Source organism: Onychostoma macrolepis, chromosome 04 (assembly GCF_012432095.1).
Source record: "Onychostoma macrolepis isolate SWU-2019 chromosome 04, ASM1243209v1, whole genome shotgun sequence".
NCBI lineage: Eukaryota > Metazoa > Chordata > Actinopteri > Cypriniformes > Cyprinidae > Onychostoma > Onychostoma macrolepis.
Window position 1 is genome coordinate 23,325,232 of NC_081158.1, and position 25,486 is coordinate 23,350,717.

General features: G+C 36.1%; 1 protein-coding gene across 2 annotated transcripts; it reads right to left on the reverse strand.

The window, feature by feature from the left end:
• Positions 1 to 936: 936 nt before the first annotated feature.
• Positions 937 to 24,970, reverse strand: LOC131539502 (plexin-C1-like). Of its 2 annotated transcripts, XM_058774116.1 has the most exons (24): positions 24,003 to 24,970; positions 23,777 to 23,902; positions 18,363 to 18,497; positions 17,871 to 17,971; positions 17,578 to 17,686; positions 17,326 to 17,485; positions 17,111 to 17,225; positions 16,932 to 17,025; positions 16,734 to 16,772; positions 16,256 to 16,389; positions 15,977 to 16,156; positions 15,746 to 15,854; positions 15,284 to 15,454; positions 14,982 to 15,143; positions 11,075 to 11,200; positions 5,501 to 5,521; positions 3,903 to 4,037; positions 3,424 to 3,524; positions 3,131 to 3,239; positions 2,879 to 3,037; positions 2,603 to 2,696; positions 2,405 to 2,434; positions 2,131 to 2,264; positions 937 to 2,050 (listed from the first exon to the last, which is right to left on the reverse strand). In XM_058774116.1, exons 1-21 carry the CDS (start codon positions 24,900 to 24,902, stop codon positions 2,640 to 2,642), a joined length of 3,243 nt encoding a protein of 1,080 aa, XP_058630099.1. In that variant the 5' UTR covers positions 24,903 to 24,970; the 3' UTR covers positions 937 to 2,050; positions 2,131 to 2,264; positions 2,405 to 2,434; positions 2,603 to 2,639. The 2 variants fall into 2 exon arrangements, with proteins under 2 accessions (XP_058630099.1, XP_058630100.1); XM_058774117.1 differs by lacking the exons at positions 937 to 2,050; positions 2,131 to 2,264; positions 2,405 to 2,434; ... (5 more) ...; positions 5,501 to 5,521; positions 11,075 to 11,200 and adding an exon at positions 13,813 to 14,836.
• Positions 24,971 to 25,486: the final 516 nt, after the last annotated feature.

Consider the following 25,486-nt stretch of genomic DNA (forward strand, 5'->3'; position numbering starts at 1 on the left):
CATGTCTGGAGCGCTGTTGATCTTGTTGTGGAAATGTGAGGATTTGGCAGTGTGGACATCAGCAGAGAAAGATGAGAGCAGAGACTGATACCTACTCAGGTCCGACGGGTTGTTTGATTTGTGCCATTTTCTCTCTGCCGCTCTGAGTTTAGTCCGATGTTCACGAAGAACATCAGATAACCAGGGGTTAGAAGGGGCAGTCCGTGCTGACCTAGAGGAGAGAGGACAAATGTCGTCTAGACAAGAAGTTAAGGTAGAGCATAAAGTTTCAGTAGCTGCGTTTACATCCAGAGATGAGAAATGGGTAGGTGAGGGAAGAGAGGAGGATACCACAGAGGAAAGATGGGAAGGAGAAAGGGAGCGCAGGTTTCGTCTAAAAGTAACCGGTAGGGGTTGGTGGCACACGGGTAGCAAAATGTAGTGTAAATGTAATGAAGAAATGGTCCGAGATATGTAGCGGTTGTACCAGAATGTTATCTGCAGTACAATTGCGTGTGTAAATTAAATCAAGTTGGTTGCCTGATTTGTGCGTGCTAGTAGTGGTAAGGCGATTGAGATCAAATGAAGCTAGTAGCGAGTGGAAGTCTGTAGCATAAGGCTTGTCTAGGTGAATGTTGAAATCACCAAAGACTAAGAGTGGAATGCCATCCTCCACAAAGAGGACAACAACCCGTCCAGCTCCTCTAGGAAGGTGGCTAGAATTTGTCCAGGGGGACGGTAGATTACCACAATCTGGAGTTTTATCGGAGCTGATACAGTAATGGCATGACATTCAAATGAGTTGTAATTGCAAAGGGTAGAGTGGGTTGAGTATTTCCAATTGTGTGAAACGAGCAGGCCAGTACCCCACCCGACCAACTTGACGCCAAGTATGAGAGAAAGAGAAATTAGTAGAGAGAGCAGCTGGGGTTGCTGAGTCTTCTGTACGAATCCAGGTCTCAGTCAAGCCCAAGATGCTGAGAGTGGATTTTAAAGAAAAGGCAGAAATGAAGTCAGCTTTGTTGACGGCTGACTGACAATTCCAGAGACCCACAGAGAAAGCCAGAGGTGTAGTGGAAGATGTAGAGATAGGGCGTAGGTTAGCAGTATTACGTTGCCGTCTGCGAGTGATGTTAGAGCGTGGCTGAGAGAGAACCGGAATGTTTTGGAGACACATGATAGAGGTAGAAGGAAAGAGGATAGGAGAGCAGAGTGAGGAAGGAAAAAGATACTTAAGTGTGTAGCTCGGTGTCGTTGCTCGGTTCAAGTCGCACAGGAAAAAGTCGCAGGTCTTTACACTCCTCGGTCTCCACACGAGGAGGCTGAACACGACGGCTGAACGCTTCCGCAGACGCTTCCGCGTCAGCGCACACACCTCAAACAAATACACAGTCTAGAGTGAAAAAAAGCTGTGGTCGCTTTTAATTAGCACAACCACCAGCCAATCGCAGGGCAATGGCTCAAATCGAAACTAACACTTCGCACTTAAGTGCAGGAAAGGAGTTTAAGCTAAAGGGCAGTTATTATAATGATCAATAAGTGCAATCAAAAATATAAACCACAACGAAAAAGCAGAATAGAAATAGGTAGGAAACGAACTATTCTTTCCTAGCAACAAGGAATTAATTTAAACAACAGAGCTAAGAATGAGTATTAAAACACTTACGCACTGCCGTCTGTCTCTTCTGGTGACTTCTCGCCTTCTCCGCCTTCTATTATTTTGATCATTACTTTGCAAATCGTATTTTTCCATATAAACAACATTTTTGGAAATTTCATGACTAAAATTAACTTTATGGCATTACATTTAATAATTAAAATGTGCAGTTGTTATCTTGAGGTGCGGATAGGATGTGGCAGCTGATCAGACAGTGGTCTGTAATGGTCTGACCTGCTCCAGGTGACTGTGGGCTGTATTCCAGTGCAGCTGGGCTGGGAACTGTAAGTGATGATGTTGTTACCATGACAACGGTTGTCAGGAGTAACAACACACACTTTCACTGTTCCTTTAGTTCCACTCGGAGGAATGTGGAACCTTAAAGTGTCACTGGAGCGATCAAACACTGGAGATCTGAAGAGAAACATTCATGAACAGATATACAGTATCATTTATCTGAATATACACACATTCATAAACAAACACAGTCTCACTCTTTAGGAATGCAGTCCAGATCCCCTTGAATACGAATTTTAGTAACAGATTCCAGGCTCCTTCCTCTTAGTAAAACATTGTTTCTGCCATGTAAAAAAAACTTGTTGGGCTCCAAAGAGAGAATCTCTGGCTTCTACAAAACACAAAAGGTTGTGCTCAGTAAAGAAAGGCCATGAAGCAGAACAAAACCCATACCCAATCCAATCCATAAGAACACAGTATTTAATGAACAACAGAAGTTTTAAATGAAGTTTATAAGCAAATTGTTCCTACCATCTCAGAGTGTAGATCTTTACATGCATCCTAAAGGAAGAGAGAGAACTCTGAGCAGTTTACTTACTTGGATTGACATTAGCCAATGCAATGATATTTCAGCTATCAATAATGCATTAATATCGTCTTGACACTTTATGAAAGTTACAGTGTTTCCCAATACACATACACTGGATTATAGGTTACACATTGTCTCACCTGTATGTGTAACTGCGGCCCACTTCCATGTGTCCATTCACAACGCTGACAGGAAGATGACCAGTGACACCCAGATGAGACACACTGAACACACCTGCATAAAAACATACATGTCATTTTTTCTCTGTGTTAAATTTCTGCCCTTTGAAATTTTGAAAACAGAGACTTTTAAACCTGAACAGATTACCACAAATGTGCATGATTATAAACAATCATATTCTGATTACATAAATCCAGTATTTTTCACATATACTGTACAACTTATTTAAAGATGACCTCCAATATATAGTAGCTGGTCAGAAAAGTACAGGAGCAGTTTGGGAAAACTGCAGGAGGATCAGACCCGTCACACAGGTTTACACATTCTTTAGTGAAGACACATGAGAAAGCAGGATTTCCTGTGCTCTCCAGACTCAAGGACAGATGTAGAGTAATCTGTACAGAAGAGAGCAATGGCTGGTAAAGAGTAGTCTTGTAAATGTTTTCTAAATAATATTTAAGAAAATACTTTTAGATATTTATGTCTACCTTTCTAGAAGAATTCTCTGTCATCTGAAAAGAAAACAGCTGCGTCTGAAGAGAGTTTTTTGGGATGGAAACCCATGAAGTATCTGAACATTCATCTTGAGTAGAACATCTAGATAAAAACAGCATTAAATACATCACAGAACTGTCTACACACTGCTCATCGTGTCTATATACAGTGGATGATAAGAAGTTAACATGCTGTTCTACAATTAGACATATGTAATGTAGATACAGCCTGGAGCAGATATCATGTGTGATGTGTGAAATATTTCATGTGATAAAGGCAGGCTGACCTGTGTGTGTTCAAACACCAGCCGCAGAGAGGATCCAGAGCAGCTCTGCAGTCTTTCAGAGTGCTGTATTTAGCACATGAAACCACAGACACTCTTCTTAACTGCATCAAAGACATGAGCAAAAGAGACAAGTTTGATCATTCGATCTAACACACAGTAAACTATCACATACTGCCTGATTTAGTAATTTCTACATATAATAGTTTAATTTAGTGGTTCTCTAACCGTGGGTTATGCGAGAATATTTTTTGTGGATTAAAACATTGTCTTGGATCAACAAAAGTATAAGTCTTTCATGTTGCTTCTGAAAAGCAGAATCACTTTTTACACATTTTTACACATTTACACATTTTAGAACACTTTAAAAGTAATTCTTGGCAAATTAAAATTTTTCTATATTTTCGAGATTACTACATTAGTAGTATATATATACTGCATATATTTTTATCGTTTGTTAAATGCACACTGTTAAATTTCACCTGTTTCCTCAGAGCGATGTAGATATGTTTGAAATCTACTGGATCAAAGTGCATTCTGGGAAGCACTGCTCGTTCATCATCAGATTTGTACAGCACTGTTGGACAGCCTGGTGTGAATTTATCATCCAACACTAACTAGAAAAACAAATAGAACAGAAATACAAATGATAAATTATGGCCACTGTAGCATTTCAAATGCAGAATCAAACAACAACTTAAAGCTATAGGCAGGGCTGGATTGGTAATCGGCAGTGGTGTAGTCTAGTTTTTTGTAGTGAGCATACTGTGAGCATACTCCCAAAGCGACACCCCATAAGCACCACTCACTAATGTGTACAGCATCTACATGTAACTGACAGCATTCTGAAAGACTGCTTATGCAATATCAACATGCCAATTTATTATAAGCAACACATTTACAGCTGGGGAGACTGGACTGATTTTCCACTGTGTTAATCATCTAACTCAGCCAGTTAAGAGCTTCATTTTTCCTGAATAGTACCTGCAGCACAGGTTTTATCAGCTGGCAATTTTCAATGCACATTTAAGAGTTGCGATAGAGGCTATTTACACTAAGTGAAAATAGCAGTATGTTTTAGTGATTTTACTATCCCAATCATACGTTTGTGGGTGGAGTGAGTGAAAATAGCCTCTGCCAACAACCGGGCTATTTGCACTTAAATAGACACTCCGATTTTTTATTTTTTTTCATTCCCAACAGTTAAACAGTTGCCCACAGAAAAAAACAGGGGGTGCTGCAGCACCCCACCTTCCCGTGCCTCTGCGCGTGCCATGAGTGTAGAATACATAAACACTTTTTAATAAAATGTAAATTCTTTCCCCGCAAATTTTTGGCCATGGCCATTTTTTTTCCATGGACCAATCCGAATAAATCTAGATTTCAATTCGAAAAGACGAAAAGACTATTGTCGGACCTGACGTTTTATTCTTAGTACTATTTAGGCTAATTAGCTTCTGATCAATTTGTTAACAATAAAACACATATAATTATCATTTTTAAAGCAAAACTTTAAACAAACAGAGTTGGCATTGATGGTAACAGAGTCGACATCAGAAAACAGAGTTGAGCACCTGTAGTTAAAAAAACACTTTCTGCCAGATTCTGAAACTGAAACAATTTTAAATGTAACAACTATTTAATTTCACAAAATACATGTGAATTACAGATCTTTCATATAACTGAAAATTAACTTCATGTGTCCGAAGATCTGGAAAATAAAACGACATAGCTGCTCCCTCACCCTCATCCCATGCAAATCAGTTATTGGCCATTTCTGCCCATATGTCTTTATTTAGTATTTAAATGTGCACTATGCAAGTTTTTTATAGACATAATAAAAGACAGAGCTCTTGATTTAAGGAATAGCAGTTTGCAAGAATTTTAGATTTACTTTGAAGCCATATGTTTACATTAGTATTTATAAACATTAGAGCAAGACAAGCTTGTATTTTGAGTAGTGGTGCTTTTTTCCTTTTGTGCCGTCTATCTCTGTCTATTTTCTGCCTTCCTTACAGGGTCAGCATGTCGCTGTGCCCTCTGTTGCCCTTGCCTTTCTGCTGCTGAGAGTTTCATTTACCTGTAATTCAATTTCTTTAACCTGTAATGATATAAAACAAATGTATCATTTACAGTAAAATGACCCAGAATCCAAAATAAACATAATAATAATGCAAAATACTTAAATGTGATTGGGAACATTTGACTCTGTTACTCTGTTATCATTAAACTTTTTAAACTAGAGGTCGACGGATTCATCGGTTTTGCCGATTAATCGGCACCGATAGTTGATTGCCACAACTATCAGTTGCAAAAATCCATGCCGATAGTTTTCCGGTTTGCAACCGTTGCTGGGGTGGCTGAGAAGGGTCCGCTGTCATTATACAGTACGAGAGCGCTTCTAGAGGCGGAAATCACTGACAGCACGTGTTGTTTATTGTGACACGTGACACTGCGCGCTGCACAGAGCGGGAAACTCCAGACTCGCATTTAAATACAGCCGACAGAAAAGCCTGCCGCGGAAAAGAGCGCCATTCACATAGTTTTCTATTAAATTACATTATATTCTCCCAAATCGTTGTTAACGTACATAATGACTTCACCCTAGGCTATAAATTATGTATTGTGCATTTTTTAGCAAAACGTTTGTCTTTCTGTGGCTCTAATAAAGTCTGTATGCTTCATATAGAGGGCTGTAATACAGATCGCGCTCTCTTTCCTCTTGCTCTGTTTTTTTAAACACCGAACTTCAAACTCATTTATGCCACATTGTTCATTCTTGAAGCAAACTTATGTCCGTTTGGTGATTTAAATAAATTGTTTTAGACCGCCACTTGATTTGAACACAAAGCGTCTGGTGTGTGTGTGTGTGTGTGTTTCTGATACCTCTGAGTTCTCATAGACGCAGCGCTGCGCTTTTGCCCGATGTGTGACTAAATTATTATTATAATTTTTTTTTTTTGATTAGATAATTATCAAGTGTTAAATGGAAGCAAATAAAGTGTGTGAGTACACATACAATATCCATATGTATGTACTTTTAATGCTATGGCCTTGTGTAGATATTTAAAGATGGCCATCTTTAAGCATGACTGCTGAAATGAAATGGTAACACTTAACAATAAGAGTCCATTCGTAGCATTAATGAAAACTGTAGAAGTATTGTTCCTTGTTAGTGTTTTCATTTCAACATTCACTATTAGCTACTAATAGGCTACATTTTTAAATTTTAAAGTTTCTTTTAACATTAGCAAACTATGAAATAACTTTAATGATCAATATAGTAAATAATATTATTTTTATTCATTTACTGAACCATACTTTGTACTGTTGTTGCTTTTTTTTAAAAAATAGTAAAGCACTAGCTCTCTTTCGGTATCCATTCTGAAAACTATCGGTTGATTAATCGGTATCGGCCAGTGTGGTCCAACCTAGCTATCGGTAAAATCCACTATCGGTCGACCTCTATTTTAAACCACTAACAGAGTTGACAATAACAGAGTTGACATTTTCCACCATTTTGTGCTTTAGCTCAAGATGCTAACCCTCAAACCAGATACCACATGACATGTCTAAAACAGAATTTTATAGATTTCCATCATATTATTGTTTTTAAAAAGTGAATGAGAGATTCACTGCAAAATCACAATAACAGATTTGACAAATAATTAATCTACTATTGGTGTATCCTAAACATGTTGTGCAAATTAATGAGAATAAAGAATAAAGACATACATCAATGCCTTCAAAGATTCCCACCAAAGGAAGTGACATCACTTGGAGCAAGTTACATGTCACTGTAAAACCCAACAGTTAGGGTAACTCAGACCATTTGAGTAAACCGATTGCATTAAAAACCTGAAAAGTTAGGTTAACTCAAACCGTTTGATGAAACTTATTGTCTTAAAATATTTAAGTTTTTTAAAACTAATAGTTATGAGTACTCTGAACTTATTTCAGTTGAGTTCACTAAATAAGATATATGCCCAACAAGTCACGGTAACTCAAACCGTTTGAGTAAACCAATTGCCTTAAAAACCCAAGTTAGGATAACTCAAACCATTTGATGAAACTTATTGCCTTAAAACATTTAAGTTTTTAAATCTAACAATTATGAGTGCACTGAACTTATTTCAGTTGAGTTCAGTTAAGTGATTAATTAAGTGCTGATTGAGCATTAGAGCTGATTGAGCTGTTAACAAACAGAATCACTGAAGAAAAGAGAAACACAAGAACAACAGCTGACTTCAGCCATTGCTTTAGATGAAATCAACTGAAATAAAATACATTAAATCTCAAGATCTGATTAAACAACCCCACAAAAAGCATCACCAGCTCCACTTTATTTCTGTCAGACATCTACAGAAGATCTTATTGAGAATTAACTAAGGTTTAGATGTTGATTTGTTTCATTTGAAGTAACCATGTTAGAGATCAGTGTCTGCTTTTGTTGGGTTCTTGACCCTTGACTTCTGTGTTAGTAGTTTTTTTTTTCTTTTTCTCTGGCTGTTGTAATCATGTGTTCCTCAAACATATTTGTTGCAACTCAAAAGTCCAGAGAAAATTATTGATAGGTGGTTGTTATATATTTATAATGACGATCATCTGTAAGTGAGCTGATCTAATTGAGAGTGAAGATAGGCTCGTTGTGTGTCTAGTCTCTGATTAAATGGATGTTGTATTAATTATAGTAAAAGCGATTCTAAGAGCCTGTGGTTCCGTGACAGTCAATTAATATAAAGGACTTTCTAAACAGTTTGTCCACAAAAAGTTTTAATCTATGGTACCAATTAGATTCACACAGACATCAAGAATCAGCTTATGAACCTCAACAATGGTGACCATTAAAAAATTTAAAAATCATGCTGCAATACATGCTGGGTACTATCATAGTACAAAACTCATCCATGGCTCCCAGCATGCATTGCAGCATGAATTTTTTTTTAATGGTCACCATTGTTGAGGTTCATAAGCTGATTCTTGATGTCTGTGTGCGTCTAATTTCTGCCATAGATTCAAACTTTTTGTGGACAAACTGTTTAGAAAGTCCTTTATATTAACTGACTGTCACAGAACCACAGGCTCTTAGAATCACTTTTACTATCATCAATACAACATCCATTTAATCAGAGACTAGACACACAATGAGTCTATCTTCACTCTCAATGAGATTAGCTCACTTACAGATGATCGTCATTACAAATATATAACAACCAACTACCGATCACTTCCTCTGGGCTTTTGAGTTGTAACAAATATGCTCGAGGAACACATGATTACAACATCCAGAGAAAAAAAAAAACAACTAACACAGAAGTCAAGGGTCAAGAGCCCAACTAAAGCAGACACTGATCTCTAACATGGTTACTTCAATTGAAACAAATCAACATCTAAACCTTAGTTAATTCTCAGTATGATCTTCTGTAGATGTCTGACTGACAGAAATAAAGTCAGTCTGGTTATTAATAAGTGGAGCTGGTGATGCTGTTTGTGGGGTTGTTTAATCAGGTTTTGAGAGATTTAATGTATTTTATTTCAGTTGATTTCATCTAAGGCTATGGCTGAAGTCAGCTGTTGTTCTTGTGTTTCTCTTTCTGTCAGTGATTCTGTTTGTTAACAGCAGGTGTTCATCACTAATGCTCAATCAGCACTTAATTAATCACTTAACTGAACTCAACTGAAATATGTTCAGAGCACTCATTATTGTTAGTTTTAAAAACTTAAATGTTTTAAGGCAATCGGTTTACTCAAACGGTTTGAGTTACCCTAACTTGTCGGGTTTTACAGTGTATGAATGCTTTAAAGATATTTATGCCTTTTTATAACCGAGGTAACAGAGTTGACCAGAACGTAGTGACAGACACAAAATTTGTTTTATTATTATTATTAATGAAATTACAAATATTACAAAAATTAGATATTTTATGCAATTGTTTATGTAGGCTAACTTAATAGTGTAAACACAAAAATGAAAATCAGACTTAATCATTTAATGATAATTCAAGCTGAATGTATGAATCAGGAGGCAAAGACAGTCAATAATAGGTGTAGTGGCAGTCTTTCAGTTATTATTTTCAAGACAAAATGTCCCTTAATATACATAAAAGCATTGTTTTGGTGGTCGATTAATATAATTTGTGTTATTATTCAAAACTGATTCAGTGAAGTTTTTGTTTTTGAAAAATAACAGAAGGTTTACCTGGGAGATGCGAAATGTACCCCCAATTCTAGAATTACCCATATGATACATATCTACACTACCAGTCAAAAGTTTTTGAACAGTAAGACTTGTTTTTTTAAAGAATTCTCTTCTGCTCACCAAGGCTGCATATATTTGATCCAAAATAAAGCAAAAGCAGTAATATTGCTGCTACTATTACTATTATTACTTATAACCTTCCTCATCCTCCATCCTCTAATTTTTGTTATTAATGCTATCATTATTATTGTTTTTTTTTTGTTTAGTTTTTTTGCTATTGTCATGTCTGTTGTACTCTCTTTTATTTATATACCCAGTCACACTTACGCAGACACACCCACACACACAAACACACACACACACACACACACACACACACACACTCACACAAATCATGTTGGCTGTCATGTATGTTTTGTTGACCTTGGTTATTTTGTATTTGATTTGTTACCTGTAAATAGTATGTTTGTTTGCATAGTAAAAAAAAAAAACAGTAATATTGTGAAATATTTTTACTATTTAAAATAACTGCTTTCTATTTTAATATATTTTAAAATTATTTCTGTGATCAAAGTTGAATTTTCAGCATCATTTCAGCATCATTTTCAGTCTTCAGTGTCACATGATCCTTCAGAAATCATTCTAATATGCTGATTTGCTGCTCAAGAAACATTTATTACTATAATTATTATAATTATTATCAATATTTAAAACAGTTGAGTACTTTTTTCTGGATTCTTTGATGAATAGAAAGATCCAAAGATCAGCATTTATCTGAAATAAAAAAGCTTTTGTAACATTATACCATTCAAAAGACTGGAGTCAGTATAATTTTCGTTTTGTTTTTTGGGGAAAGAAATTATGGAAATTAACACTTTTATTTAGCAAGGGTGCTTTAAATTGATCAAAAATTATTATAAAGACATTTATAATGTTACAAAAGATTTCTATTTCAGATAAATGCTGTTCTTCTGAACTTTCTATTCATCAAAGAAACCAGAAGAAAATTATACTCAGCTGTTTTCAACATAATAATAATAAATGTATTTTGAGCAGCAAATTAGAATATTAGAATGATTTCTGAACGAACATGGCTGGAGTAATGACGCTGAAAATTCAGCTTTGATCACAGGAATAAATTACATTTTAAAACATATTCAAATAGAAAACAGTTATTTTAAATAGTAAAAATATTTCACAATATTACTGCTTTTGCTGTATTTTGGATCAAATAAATGCAGGGTTGGTGAGCAGAAGAGTTTTAAAAAAAAAAAGTCGTACTGTTCTTAGTATATATATGTGGTGGTGGGCCGCCTGGATCAAAAAAATGCCAGGGCTGATTTTTGTCCCAGTCCAGCCCTGGATAGGTGTAAGTGAAAGTGGTTGTTAGGTATTCAGAAATGAAGTCTAGTGAAAAAAAGGTATTTGTGTATGAGAGAGAGAGGTGAAGCAGACCTTTATGAGTTGTCCATCACTGGTTCCAATGAACAGCACAATCCAGGATTCAATCCTCATTGCTGTCACTGCTGACATTGAGCTGTACTTAAACACCACAGAGAGCGGCTGAAGTTCACTTCCACTCTGAAACACAAACAACAAAATTAAACTTCATATGACTTCAGTGAGTAGCCTAGTACAGCGTTTTCATGCAACAGATTCAGGGTACATTATTACAAATTTTATACTATTCTCATTTTTAAAAAGCGTGTATATTGAATACACTTTCCAACCTCAGATCCACAAGGCTTTTCACCAATAGCGCAGAAGCCCTTCACTCGGCCTTGAACATTACTGATGTCGTACAGAGCCAGCGCGCTGTTCTCCGGATCCTGCTGATTCTGCGCACTGAACACACCTGCCCAAATAACACCGTTCACTGAGGGAATAACGGTGGAGGCGACGAGCACTGGACGAACTTTATCACTGCAGCATCGTATCGTTGCAGCCTGTAGGGATCTGATGATTTCTGTCTTTTTTACTTTAGAGCTGTTCATCCACAGGACGAGCACTTTCCTCTCGGAGTCAGTCTTTGCGTTGAGAAATAAATAGGATTCTGAGGGCGAAACTCTCTGGAATCCGTCAACAAACTCCACATCTCTCACTGTGCTCTGAATGGTGGCATCTGTCCCTTCCGCTATTCTTGAGAAAATCCCTCCTGTTTGAGACTCTGAAGTGCTCCACAAGATAGCAACAGAATACCTGGCATCTTGAGGTTTTGCATCATCGTCCTTTTTCCCAACCAAAAGGTAGCTACCGGCTATGAAGGCAACAGATTTTTCATTCTGTTGTGGTCCTACCAATATATTACTTTCATTGTAAATACTGTTTGTTATGTCATTTATATCAAGAACTTCACAATATCCATCTTTAAAAGTCCCACACGTTATCAGGGAGCCGTTGGCTTCAAAAGGCACCAGAATGTTGACTCTGTTATGGTGAGGGGCATCAGTGATGTCTTTCCTCTTCTCCTCATTCAGATCGTGTCTCATCTGATGTAGTCGATGGTCAGTAAGAACAAATAACTTACTGTTACCAACTACAAAGTCCTTAATGTCTCCATCAAAGTTCACCACATCATCGCAAATGCAGTATTTCAAAAGTAAAAGTATTCCAAGTAAGTATCTTCCCATCTTATTAAATAAGTAGTTGGATAAGCAGTTGGATAGGCCTACTAGTGTATTTGATGACGAGATCAGCTGCGCTCAGATGAGTATAAGGGTGAAGTGGGTGGATGTGAAGTAGCTCTCTGAGATGAGGGCGGAGGTCTAGCAACAACAGAGACATTTTGATTTCTAAAACGAAGACAACCTTTCCAAAGAGTTAATTGAGTGAATGTTAAAATTAATAAAAATACTAATAAAATACACAAAATAAAAATTAAAAAGTACACCTAAACATTTAAAATTAAAATTTTGACATCAAGGGAATAAGATTTTTACGGAGTACGAAGTATGTATATCAACTTGTTTAATAATAATATTCATATTGCTTATTGTCCTGATGAAAATACCATAAAACCTGCCACCCATCCTCTAAAAAAATAATTAACTTCGCAGACGAGGGCAAAAGCATACATCTGTAGCTTATATGTAAAAACAATTTAGGCTATTAGTTTTGGGACATACTACTACTTCATTTATTGTTGATGTTATATGAAGCTAAATTAATTACCATGAAAATGATTTAACTTTTCAGTTCATGTAACACATGGCAAAAATGCATGGCTATAAATAGCAGTCTTTTATTTTTTTTATTTTAGAAGATACTTTTATTTTTATCACTGTCTGATGGATTGTTAGCCTCACAAACCTAGATTAATATTTATTGTTGCTTACAGCACTGAAAAAGTATTTGGTATAGGAAGTTTTGGTATAGATGTAAAATAATGACACTACTATAAAATATTACAACTATATGCACAGCAACCACTATAAATATTGGTAAAATGTGGCTGCTGCATTAACCGCTGTGCATATGCAGGAAATATCCCATCACACAGCAAAAACGTGGTAAGCATTCTGTGTTTGATAAAATTAGGGCAAACAAGGCATTATATGTGATACATATATTCTGATCTGTATGTCAAATTATAAAGCCTTTTTAGTACCTAAATATATATTAGTACTTTAAGTAGTACTTTTAGAGCTAAAGGGATAGTTCACCCCAAAATTAAAATTATGTCAGAATTTACTTGCCCTCATGTTGTTCCAAACCTGTATGAATTTCTTTTTCAGTTGAAGACAAAAGAAGATATTGAAGAAAGTATGCAACCCAACAGTTGATTCTTCTGTAGTATTTTTATTTTATTTTTCCATACTTTGGAAGTCAATGGGATAAATCAGCTGTTTGGCTACTCATATTCTTCAATTCAATTCATTCTTTTGTGTTCAACAGAAAAAGAAATTCATAAAACTTTGGAACAACTTGAAGGCGAGTAAATGACGACAGAATTTTAGTTTTTGGGTGAACTATTTCTTACAGCTAAAATGGCCCTTAAACCCTAGCCCCCATTTTAGGGCTAATTTATGATGGTTTATTACCTGTTCATGCCAATAATATTTAATATTTTAAAACATGTCTGAAATGGTCGATAGCTTAATAGATTTTTAAAGACTTTTAAGTACAGACCAGACTCTTTCCAATAGATTTCATATTTTTGGTATGTTTATTTGTAAGTATACTGCGTACAAGAATAAGAATTACATGAATATGAATATATAATTAAAGTCCCCTGCAGAAACCAATTTCCCTTTAAAGCTTAAACATTTTAACCCATGAAAATTTCTTCATGCCCTGAAATGGCTTGAATATAACTTTACACCCATACTTCATTTAGTATACATGGATTCATGAATATACAAATTAGTCCCTCCCCCCACTCAACCAGATTGGACTTCCTGCTCTACTTTCACTCAGTTAGATGAAGTAGTAATCACTACAGAATGGCGAGTATCACTATTGGAAATAATTCAGCCATATAGGTTTAAACCAGAAACTGATTCCAAAGAAAAAGAAAACAGGGTCATCTACAAATTGATATAAGAATAAAGCTTTTTATGTATTGCTCCAAAGCATTGGACACATGATAGTAATTGATATCATTAGCCTTTGGCTTGACAACTGTATGTTATTAAACAGCTAATAATGTGTTGCTGTTAAACAAACCATGTTCCTGTTCACCTTCTCAGACAGCTACCTTCTTAAAAAAAAAAATCAACATCCTTAGCTAGAAATGTTTTGCTAGTCATATGAAAAGCCACATCCTGCAGGTTGATTGGATTAGTTTGTGACAGAAGGAAACAGGGGCAGTTTTTAAGTAGTGTTTTTAAGACTGTATTTGGTACACTGCAGTTTTAAGGAGAAAATGCAGTGGTGTTGACTGATGAATTTGCACATGGTTTGTTTTGAAGCATATTGAAAACACCAGATAGACATGTAAACAACGTTAAAAACACCACAGGGGTCTTTATACTGTAGAAAAACACTTGCTCATCTTTATGACAATACATAGATATAAAAGCTAGAACTGTCTAGTCTTAGCAAATCATGCTTTCCCAGCCTTTTTTTTCAGATTTTTGCAGTGAGAAACTGGGATTTATTTTTTTTCCTCTGGGAGTTTTTATTGCTCCTTCATACTAGGCCAGATAGTTTCTGTGGATTGATGCAGAAATAGTTTGTACTTTCTCCCATCCTGAGAACATAATCCCCAAATCCAATCTGAAAAGACAGTGAAAAACATGTCCTATGCATAAAGTTGACTAAGATTTAGCAGCAATTATCAAGTCAAACTGTGGACTTCTCCTTCCCATAATCTTTTGAGATTCAACATTACAGTTATGATAAGAAAATAAATCATACTTACAGTGAGTGAGTCCACTGCAGTGACAGTTCCTGATTCTCCTTTAATCTTACAGATGATTGCATTAGACTCAATAATCTGCAAAACACACTGATACAGCTGATCTCCATGTACACCCGTCACTGTCACCTCACTCATATTCAAATTCAGCATATCTGTCTTTTTCTGAGAAAGAGAGAAAACAATTAGTGCTATCTCTGCACAGCTGCCAGATCAAGTTCTTTAATTATTTCCATATATATTTTATTAAATAGCATGAAAGGGGCAGAACTTCAAACAGTAAATCCAATTTAGTCACTCTTTACCTGAATGTTCACCTGTAGATCGTTGGCCACTGGAAAGGTAGTAAATCGGATGAACTTTGGATCAGGCTGGTAGGACAAATAATACCCACAGTCCACAGTGGAGTTCTCAACATTCAGCAACAAGCTAAACTGACCACCACCATCATAGGGGGGTGAGTGAAACCACATGTCCTGAGAAAGAGAGATAATGAAAATAGGACTTATAAATAAATCTGACATGCTCAGAAAGCTACATGATGTTAGCCATAAATACAATAAATAATGTTTTGTTACTTAATTAAATATCAGTCAGAATGTAACAATTATATGAGCAAAGTAATGATCAAATCTGACAAATGAGAACTCATGCAATGCATGTGTGAACGTGTGAATTATGATAAAGTGCTCTGAGCTGCTAGACTGGTTCCTGTTTGAGGTTAACACCAAATTTTAGCTACTGCAGAAGTAATAAACACATCTTACCCCTGAGCTTGTGCTGTATTGTGTTTTCAGCACTTTATTAGAGGGAAGGACAGTAACTGACTCCACTAATTCCAGATTGCTGCCCTGAACATGAATCTTCCTTCCACCACTAAATGAAAAGGTAAGAAACACAATTTAATCAAAAGCAGACTTTAGATTTGTAACTTAAAAGAAACATGTACTGTATGTGTGTGTGGAAGCTGATCAGACAGTGGTCTGTAATGGTCTGACCTGCTCCAGGTGACTGTGGGCTGTATTCCAGTGCAGCTGGGCTGAGAACGGTAAGTGACGATGCTGTTACCATGACAACGGTCGTCAGGAGTAACAACACACACTTTCACTGTTCCTTTAGTTCCACTCGGAGGAATGTGGAACCTTAAAGTGTCACTGAAGCGATCAAACACTGGAGATCTGAAGAAAAACATTCATGAACAGATTTACAGTATCATTTATCTGAATATACACACATTCATATACAGTCCATGACTAAACACAAACAAACAGTCTCACTCTTTAGGAATGCACTCCAGATCCCCTTGAATACGGATTTTAGTGACAGATTCCAGGTTCCTTCCTCTTAGTAAAACATTGTTTCTGCCATGGAAAGAAACCTTGTTGGGCTCCAGAGAGAGAAACTCTGGCTCCTACAGGATACCAAAGGTTGCACCCAGTTACAAAACAAAACTGAATTTAAACAAAATAACAGAAGTTAAAATGAATTTCACAACTTATTATATAATTTAATATAATAATAATTAAATATTATTATTATTACCATAAATAACCATTGATTAAATATATTGTAAATATCAACAAATAATATAATATACATCATTTTAAAAGAATGATGATTATGACAAATTGTTCCTCACATGGGGAAACAAAATCCTTGGCCTCTTGTAAAGTCATATTCTTTTGAAATAGGAACATACAGAAAAACAATATTCCTATTCTGTAAAGTTGGGCACATAATCAGTATGACACTTACATCGTAGACCATCTCAGAGAGAAGATGTTTACATGCATCCTAAAGAGTAGAGAAAGAGCAGTTCATGTACTTTCTGAGTTCACTTCAGTCAATGATAGTTCAGCTGTCAACAATGAGTTACTATCAATTTCTTAAGGTACGCTATTTCCCAATACACGTATACTGAATCTCTGGATTATAGGTTACACGTCTTCTCACCTGTATGTTTAACTGTGGTCCAGGTCCAGGTGTCCAATCACAACGCTTGGAAGAAGAGGACCAGTGACACCCAGATGAGATACACTGAACACACCTGCATTTAATTCATATTTTTAATATTTTTGAAATAAACGTTCAAAGAAGTCTTTCAAAAGTATTTTAGACTGTGCATTTCTCACTGTGTATAAGAAGCTTTTGGTGAATTATCTGTGATACTGGAGCAATTTCTCAGCGTCAGCATCTCTGTGACCTTCTGATCCTCCTGAATAGCAACTGTAGCAGAGACTTTTAAACCTGAACAGATGTTTATTATTATAAATAATCAGATTCTGACTACATACAGAAAATGCACTGTATATTAGAAAATATAGAACTTCTTTGAAGGAGAACCAACCTCCAGTATAGAGCATCTGGTCAGAAAAACTACAGGAGCAGTTTGGGAAAACTGCAGGAGGATCAGACCCGTCACACAGGTTTACACTTTCTTTAGTGAAGGCACATGAGAAAGCAGGATTTCCTGTGCTCTCCAGACTCAAGGCGAGATGTAGAGTAATCTGTGAAGAGAGGGCAATGGCTGGTAAAGAGTAGCTTTGTAAATGTTTTCTAAATTATATTTAAGAAAATACTTTTAGATATTTATGTCTACCTTTCTAGAAGAATTCTCTGTCATCTGAAAAGAAAACAGCTGCGTCTGAAGAGAGTTTTTTGGGATGGAAACCCATGAAGTATCTGAACATTCATCTTGAGTAGAACATCTAGATAAAAACAGCATTAAATACATCACAGAACTGTCTACACACTGCTCATCGTGTCTATATACAGTGGATGATAAGAAGTTAACATGCTGTTCTACAATTAGCCATATTTAATGTAGATGCAGCCTGGAGCAGATATCATGTGTGATGTGTGAAATATTTCATGTAATAAAGGCAGGCTGACCTGTGTGTGTTCAAACACCAGCCGCAGAGAGGATCCAGAGCAGCTCTGCAGTCTTTCACAGTTTTGTAATTACCACACTGAACAATGGACACTCTTCTTAACTGCACCGAAAACATGAGCAGAAAGAGACAGAAATTATGATTTGATCTAACACACAGTAAACTATCACATACTGCCTGATTTAGTAATTTCTACTTAGTGGTTCTCTAACCGCGGGTTATGGGAGAATATTTTTTGTGGATTAAAACATTGTCTTGGATCAACAAAAGTATAAGGCTTTCATGTTGCTTCTGAAAAGCAGAATCACTTTTTACATACACATTTTAGAACACTTTAAAAGTAATTTTTGGCAAATTAAAATTTTATATACAGAAACATTTTTCAATATTTTCAAGACTAATATATTAGTAGTATATGTACTATATATATATATATATATATATATATATATATATTTTAATCATTTGTTAAAAGCACATTGTTAAACCTCACCTGTTTCTTCAGAGCAATGTAGATATGTTTGAAATCTACTGGATCAAAGTGCATTCTGGGAAGCACTGCTCGTTCATCATCAGATTTGTACAGCACTGTTGGACAGCCTGGAGTGAATTTATCATCCAACACTATCTAGAAAAACAAATAGAACAGAAATACAAATTATGAATTATGGCCGCTATTTCAAATGCAGAATCAAACAAAAACTTAGAGCTATAGGTGTAGTGAAAGTGGTTGTTAGGTATTCACAGTGGCGTACCGTGGGGTTTCAGTCAGGGCCTTCAGTAAGCAACTGTAAACTTGATGCACACATCTCTGTTACAGCTAACGCAGCCATATGCATATAATGCACATATTATGCCGTACACAGGCTTTCAACAACAATGACAGCTGATCAACAATTTCAACGGTAGGCTAGATTAGGGTGGGTTAAATGCAGAGTAAATTTCCCTCCATGGATCAGTAAAAGTAATCCGCCATGCACATTCACGTCACTCTAAAATGACGACGCGCCCAAAGCAGCAAAACTGTACAAACGCTGGACATCCACACACCACACCACACTGCGGTCAAGCCAGCCGCGCTTTGAAATGGACGGTCAAACCAGCCTCACTTTTTTTTTTGCATGCGCGTCTAATCATGCACTTACGGTACGGGTGCTGAGAGCGGTCTAAATAGATGTAAAGAGGCTGTCATACCGGCGTTTCCTTTTACGTTTATTTTTATGTTAATGTTTGCAAATACATTATTTTTGTACATAAACGTTTGTATTGTACATTAATTATCATATTAATGTTAATAAATGTTAATATTAATGTTGTTTATTCATTGTTATTTTTTAATTTTAATGTTTGTGAGTGTGTATGTACAGTATATGTGTATTATGTATTATATATATATATATATATATATATATATATATATATATAATTTTCAAACACTCATAAAAAGCTTTTCTTAATAGGTTAGCTCATTCTTTCAATTGATATATATTCAGAGTGACCCTGACTATTACTGTATTAATTTTCTAGGCATTTTACTGTATAGTTTTGGAGAAAACTAAAAGCAAACTCGCCACACACAACAAAATGCGTCCTAGCACTTGCACTATGTCCCATTTTCCAACACTCATAAAAAGTGTTCCTTTATAGGTCAGCTCATTCTTTCAATTGATATATATTCAGAGTGACCCTGACTATCACACTGTGGTCATTTTTAAGTCATTTTACTGTATAGTTTTGGAGAAAACTAAAAGCAAATTCACCCAAAACATCAAAATGCATCCTGGCACTTGGACTATGTCCCATTTTCATATATTATATATTCACTCTATATTCAGAGTGACCCTGACTATCACTGTATTCAGTTTTGGAGAAAATTAAAGGCAAACTCACCCCAAAAAGTGCATTCTTACACTGTATTTTTTTCATGAAAAAGCAAGATAATTTGCATAATGTTGCATGGTTACAAACATTTTTTTTCTTTCTTTTTTGAGAGAACATAAATAAATAGACATTTGGATTTCACTGTTGACACTGTACTTTAATATTTACACAATTAACTTTTTATATTAAAAAAATTAAAAAATTAAAAACTAATCAAATTAAAATTTCAAATACAGCAATGTCGTTTTAATTGAATATTCAAATAATTTACAATTATTCTAACATACATTTTTTTTTTTTTTTTAAATAAAGCTTTCTTCTTATTGCACTCTTTCGGTGTTCCATCTGTAAGAAAAAGTGATGAGGACGTTGAAGATCTCGATGAAGATGTTTATTGCAGCATAGCAGTGACAAAGCACATGTAGTACCTTGGGTTCAGCGGAGTCGGAATGAACCCAGAACATCCTATGTTTAAACCTTTTATACATTTTCAGTTTACTACCCTTCATGTAAATGGAGTTGCTCCTGTTGTAACAGCTGTAGTCTGTATGTTAATAAAGTTCTGACACCCCTTTGTCTGAGGTGGTTCTCAGTCTCCCACACCTGCACCCATTCTACAATTGGTCACCATTTGCTCAGGATGTGATCATCTCAAATGGTCTACAAACAACAATAACTGTTGACTTTCTTCTTCTCTATAATAATTAAGCCATTTTGGGAAATGAGCATGATCAAACATATTGTGGAGTGGAAGCTGGGTCGAGGCAGACTATAGATTCTTACACATCCAATGTGGCGTTTCAAACCAAAAACGAAACTGACAGGGCAATAAAAACGTAGATATAAGAAATTAAACTGAAGGTGAGGAATTAGTAACCATGGACACAAATAACTACTTCTCAAATGGATTATGAACATAATCAGTTCTTATGGTTAAAAAGAAGGTATTCACTAAATTAAATGACAGTAAAACGTAAAATGTAAGAAGTCATTGTGTGTATAGTGCTTGAAAATGAGGCATGGTGTATGTGCTTGAATGGACTTTGTTTTTTGGGGTGAGTTTGTCTTACATTTTCATCAAAGCTATACAGTAAAATGGCTTGAAAATGAAGACAGTCAGGGTCATTCTGAATAAATTCAATTGACAGAAAGAACAAACCTCTAAAAGGAAAGATTTTTCTGAGTGCATGAAAATGAGGAATGGTGTAAGTGCAAGAATGGACTTTGATGTTAGGGGTGAATTTGCGATGACTAAGTGTTGGAATATGCGGAGATAATGCATGTAACAATGGATTTTGATGTTTGGTGTGATTTTGCTTTTATTATTTTCCAAAACTATACAGTAAAATGCCTTGAAAATTAAGATAGTGATAGTCAGGGTCACTCTAAATGAATATCAATAGGAAGAATGAGCTAAGCTATGAAGAAAAGCTTTTTATGAGTGTTTGAATATATACAAATAATCTAAGTGCAAGAATGTCTGGGGTGATTTTGCCTTTAATTTTCTCTGAAACTGTACAGTAAAATAACTTGAAAATAAATACACTGATAGTCAGGATCACTTTGAACAAATACTAATTGAAAGAATGAGCAAATCTGTAAAGCAAAGCTTTTTATGAGTGTTTAAAAATGGGATATATATATATATAAAACATTAATGTTTTTATTCATTCTTATTTTAATGTGTGTGTGTGTGTGTACACACACACTTTAAAATAATAAAATAAGAATGAATAAAACATTAATGTTAACATTTATTAACATTAATAAATGTTTTATAATAATTAATGTACACTACAAACGTTTATGTACAACTTTAATGTATTTACAAACATTACAACAAAAAATGAAACATTTTAAATAAGTTCAGGTATAAAGGAAACGCCGGCATAATAGCTTCTTTACATGCATTTTGACTGTTCTTAGCACCCGAAAGTGCGCGATTACATGCGCAACAAAAAAAAAGTGGGCTGGCTTGACCGTGTATTTTCAAAGCGGCTGGCTTGACCGCAGTATTATCAACGCACCGGATACACCTCCATAACAATGTGCATGATACAATACTCATCAAATAATAAAGCACTCACCTGTCACCAGTGGTGTAGTGGTGCCTGGAAAAGTGGGTATACTCTTAATATATGCCCCCAATTTTTTTTTTTTCAAATGACCCGCAAAGGATGAACCGACCTGTGTCATAAACAGTGACATGTAAAACTAGTTTTGCATATTTAGTTCACTATTGTAATATTTGCACACTGTCACTTAACTTCTGCTGCTTGAGTAAGGATCATATGAAAATAATATTATCCACAGAAGAGGTGCAGATTTAGCAATAAATAATTAAAATAAATAAACAAATATAAATAGACTGCAGCAACTGACATTTTGTCAGAACCTCTAGTAAATTGCATGCTATTTTGTTTAGTTGTCTGTTCAGAATTGTGGGAGAATTATGATCTCCATTTGAAACAAACAAAACAATCGTGATTCTCAATCATTTCAGAAGTGAGGGGGACAGAAATGTCAAATATGATAACTTTTTTGTCTAATTGACAGGTTTTATTACAATTATTATTATTATTATTCCCTCTTGCTTTTAATTGGCTGAGAAATCAAATACACTGCTTGACTATTATATAGTTATATAATATTATATAATTTATAATATTTTTCCTGTATTTTCCTAATGACAATTTTATGATTTGTTTAGCCTATATACTACATTTTTCCCCATGTTTATCACAGAATAAGGCAGAATATATATTTTGTAGCCTAGTAGCCTATCTATTGCCAAGTGTAATAAATGCTATCAATTAGCACTGCATTATTCAGAATCAGATGCTTTTTATTACCTGGAGATGACTTGAAAACACACATAAACCATATAGTTGCAATCATGTGTTTACATTCTTAACGTTTCTTTTATTCAGCTTTGCAACAGTAGAGATATCTTTGGCTACAGCGATAGCTGGATTCTTGCACGTCGTGACTCGTAAGTTAGTAGCTACTTCTACGAGGCCGATTTGGACTTTCTGCGCGAGTGCCATCCGGCTTCGAGTAGCCTATAAATGAAACATACACTGCATGAGAGTGTTTACGTCTCGTTCCTGACCGCATCACTGTCTTTACTGGATGTTTTAGAGAATATTTGCATTTATTCACATACGATTGTATTAGTTACTCATATGCTGGACTGTCATGATTTGGCTAGTGCAGGACGCGCACCAGGATTTAGAAGTGGGTATACAGAATCTCGACTGATAAAGAAGTGGGTATACGCCGTATACCTGCGTATACCCTCCACTACACCACTGCCTGTCACTTGTAAATAAAGTCCATGGGTCTGTCATTCCGTCCCTTTACTCGTATTAAAAAGTAAACACGGTCAACAAAATAACTTGTGCTCGGTGCTAGCTGTTAGCACTCATAGTTGCAATCTTTGAAATGGCGCATAAAAGCTTTGCTGGGCTTTGTTAGCGAATTCAGTGTAGGTCTTCCTTTCTCAGTTATTCTCTTTTGTTTGCAAAAGACGTTTTTAGTAGATCGGCAAAAAGGTCTGGTGTAGGCGCCGATGACTGCGGGCGTCATTTTCTTTTAATGAGTTGCACTTTCCTTCCTTGGAAATCCCTGAAGGGGCGGTTTCACGCTGGGCACGTCGCTAGACCCAGAGGGCGGGCTGTCACTGAACGTCAAAATTTGATTGGCTGATGATTCTGTCACTAATGCTCGTAACAAATCAAATGTGACGTCTTTCAACAAAAGGGTAGCACTATCTGTAGTGCTGGCCTCAGACTTCTCTCATGTAGGATATTCCAGCTCAACCTCAACTAAACTAATCGTAGGCAATTTTGTGGACATTACACAAATGAAAATGATACCTAAATAATCAATAAAAACATTTTTCACACAATAGTAATTTTTTTATAGGGCCAGCAGAGAAGGCCCTGCTGCCCCTGACGGCCCACCACTGAGTCTAGTGAGAAAAAAAAAAGGTATTTGTGTATGAGAGAGAGAGGTGAAGCAGACCTTTATGAGTTGTCCATCACTGGTTCCTATGAACAGCACAATCCAGGATTCAATCCTCATTGCTGCAGCTGCTGACATTGAGCTGTACTTAAACACCACAGAGAGCGGCTGAAGTTCACTTCCACTCTGAAACACAAACAACAAAATTAAACTCTGTATTTTATCCATATCTCAATAAGGTAAAATAGTTATCATTTTTAAAAAGCATATGAATGCAATTTCCAACCTCAGATCCACAAGGCTTTTCACCAATAGCGCAGAAGCCCTTCACTCGGCCTTGAACATTACTGATGTCGTACAGAGCCAGCGCGCTGTTCTCCGGATCCTGCTGATTCTGCGCACTGAACACACCTGCCCAAATAACACCGTTCACTGAGGGAATAACGGTGGAGGCGACGAGCACTGGACGAACTTTATCACTGCAGCATCGTATCGTTGCAGCCTGTAGGGATCTGATTATGTCTATCTTTTTTACTTTAGAGCTGTTCATCCACAGGACGAGCACTTTCCTCTCGGAGTCAGTCTTTGCGTTGAGAAATAAATAGGATTCTGAGCGTGAAACTCTCTGGAATCCGTCAACAAACTCCACATCTCTCACTGTGCTCTGAATGATGGCATCTGATCCTTCTGCTGTTCTTGTGAAAATCCCTCCTGGTTGAGACTGTAAAGTGCTCAGCAAGGTAACAACAGAATACATGGCATCTTGAGCTTTTGCATCATCGTCCTTTTTCCCAACCAAAAGGTAGCTACCGGCTATGAAGGCAACAGATTTTTCATTCAGTCGTGGTCCTACCAATATATTACTTTCATAGTAAATACTGTTTGTTATGTCATTTATATCAAGAACTTCACAATATCCATCTTTAAAAGTCCCACACGTTATCAGGGTGCCGTTGGCTTCAAAAGGCACCAGGATGTTGACTCTGTTATGGTGAGGGGCATCAGTGATGTCTTTCCTCTTCTCCTCATACAGATCGTGTCTCATCTGATGTAGTCGATGGTCAGTAAGAACAAATAACTTACTGTTACCAACTACAAAGTCCTTAATGTCTCCATCAAAGTTCTCCACATCATCGCAAATGCAGTATTTCAAAAGTACAAGTATTCCCAGTGAGTATCCTCTCATCCTGCATATGTGATGAGCAGCTGAAGGTTAGAGATCTTGTCACAGTGATCAGCTGCTCTCAGACGCGTCCACTCGTGAAGTGAATCAAAATGAAATCCGCAGATGATGTAGATGACTTCCGCGCAAATCTATTGAGATGAGGGAAGAGGTCTACAAAGTACAGAGAATATTTCCGCAGGAAAAAAACCCTACTGCCTAACACAAAGCCTGTAAGTACTATGTACAAAAAATATTTGCTTCGCAGACACAGAGAGTAGCCTGTGCCAAACAGTTTTGCAACCGTCTTTCCATATTTGTATTTTTATCACTGTCTGATGGATTGTGTCTCAAAGCATGATCTTTAACTTTATTAGTGTGCATCTCTGTGTATTTGTCTCAGTGCACTAGTAGAGCGTTTCTTCCAGAACAATCATGGTGAATTTAGTTCTTTGAAGCTGTTTCAGATTAGCTGAATAATAGCAGAATAATGTCTAACATCAAATTAATCATGTGACCTTGTTAGATTTAGGGCAGGCTCTGCCCCTAATTTCTTTTATTCGCATTTTCAGAATATTTCCATTTTGTGAAATTTTGAGGTAGGATAG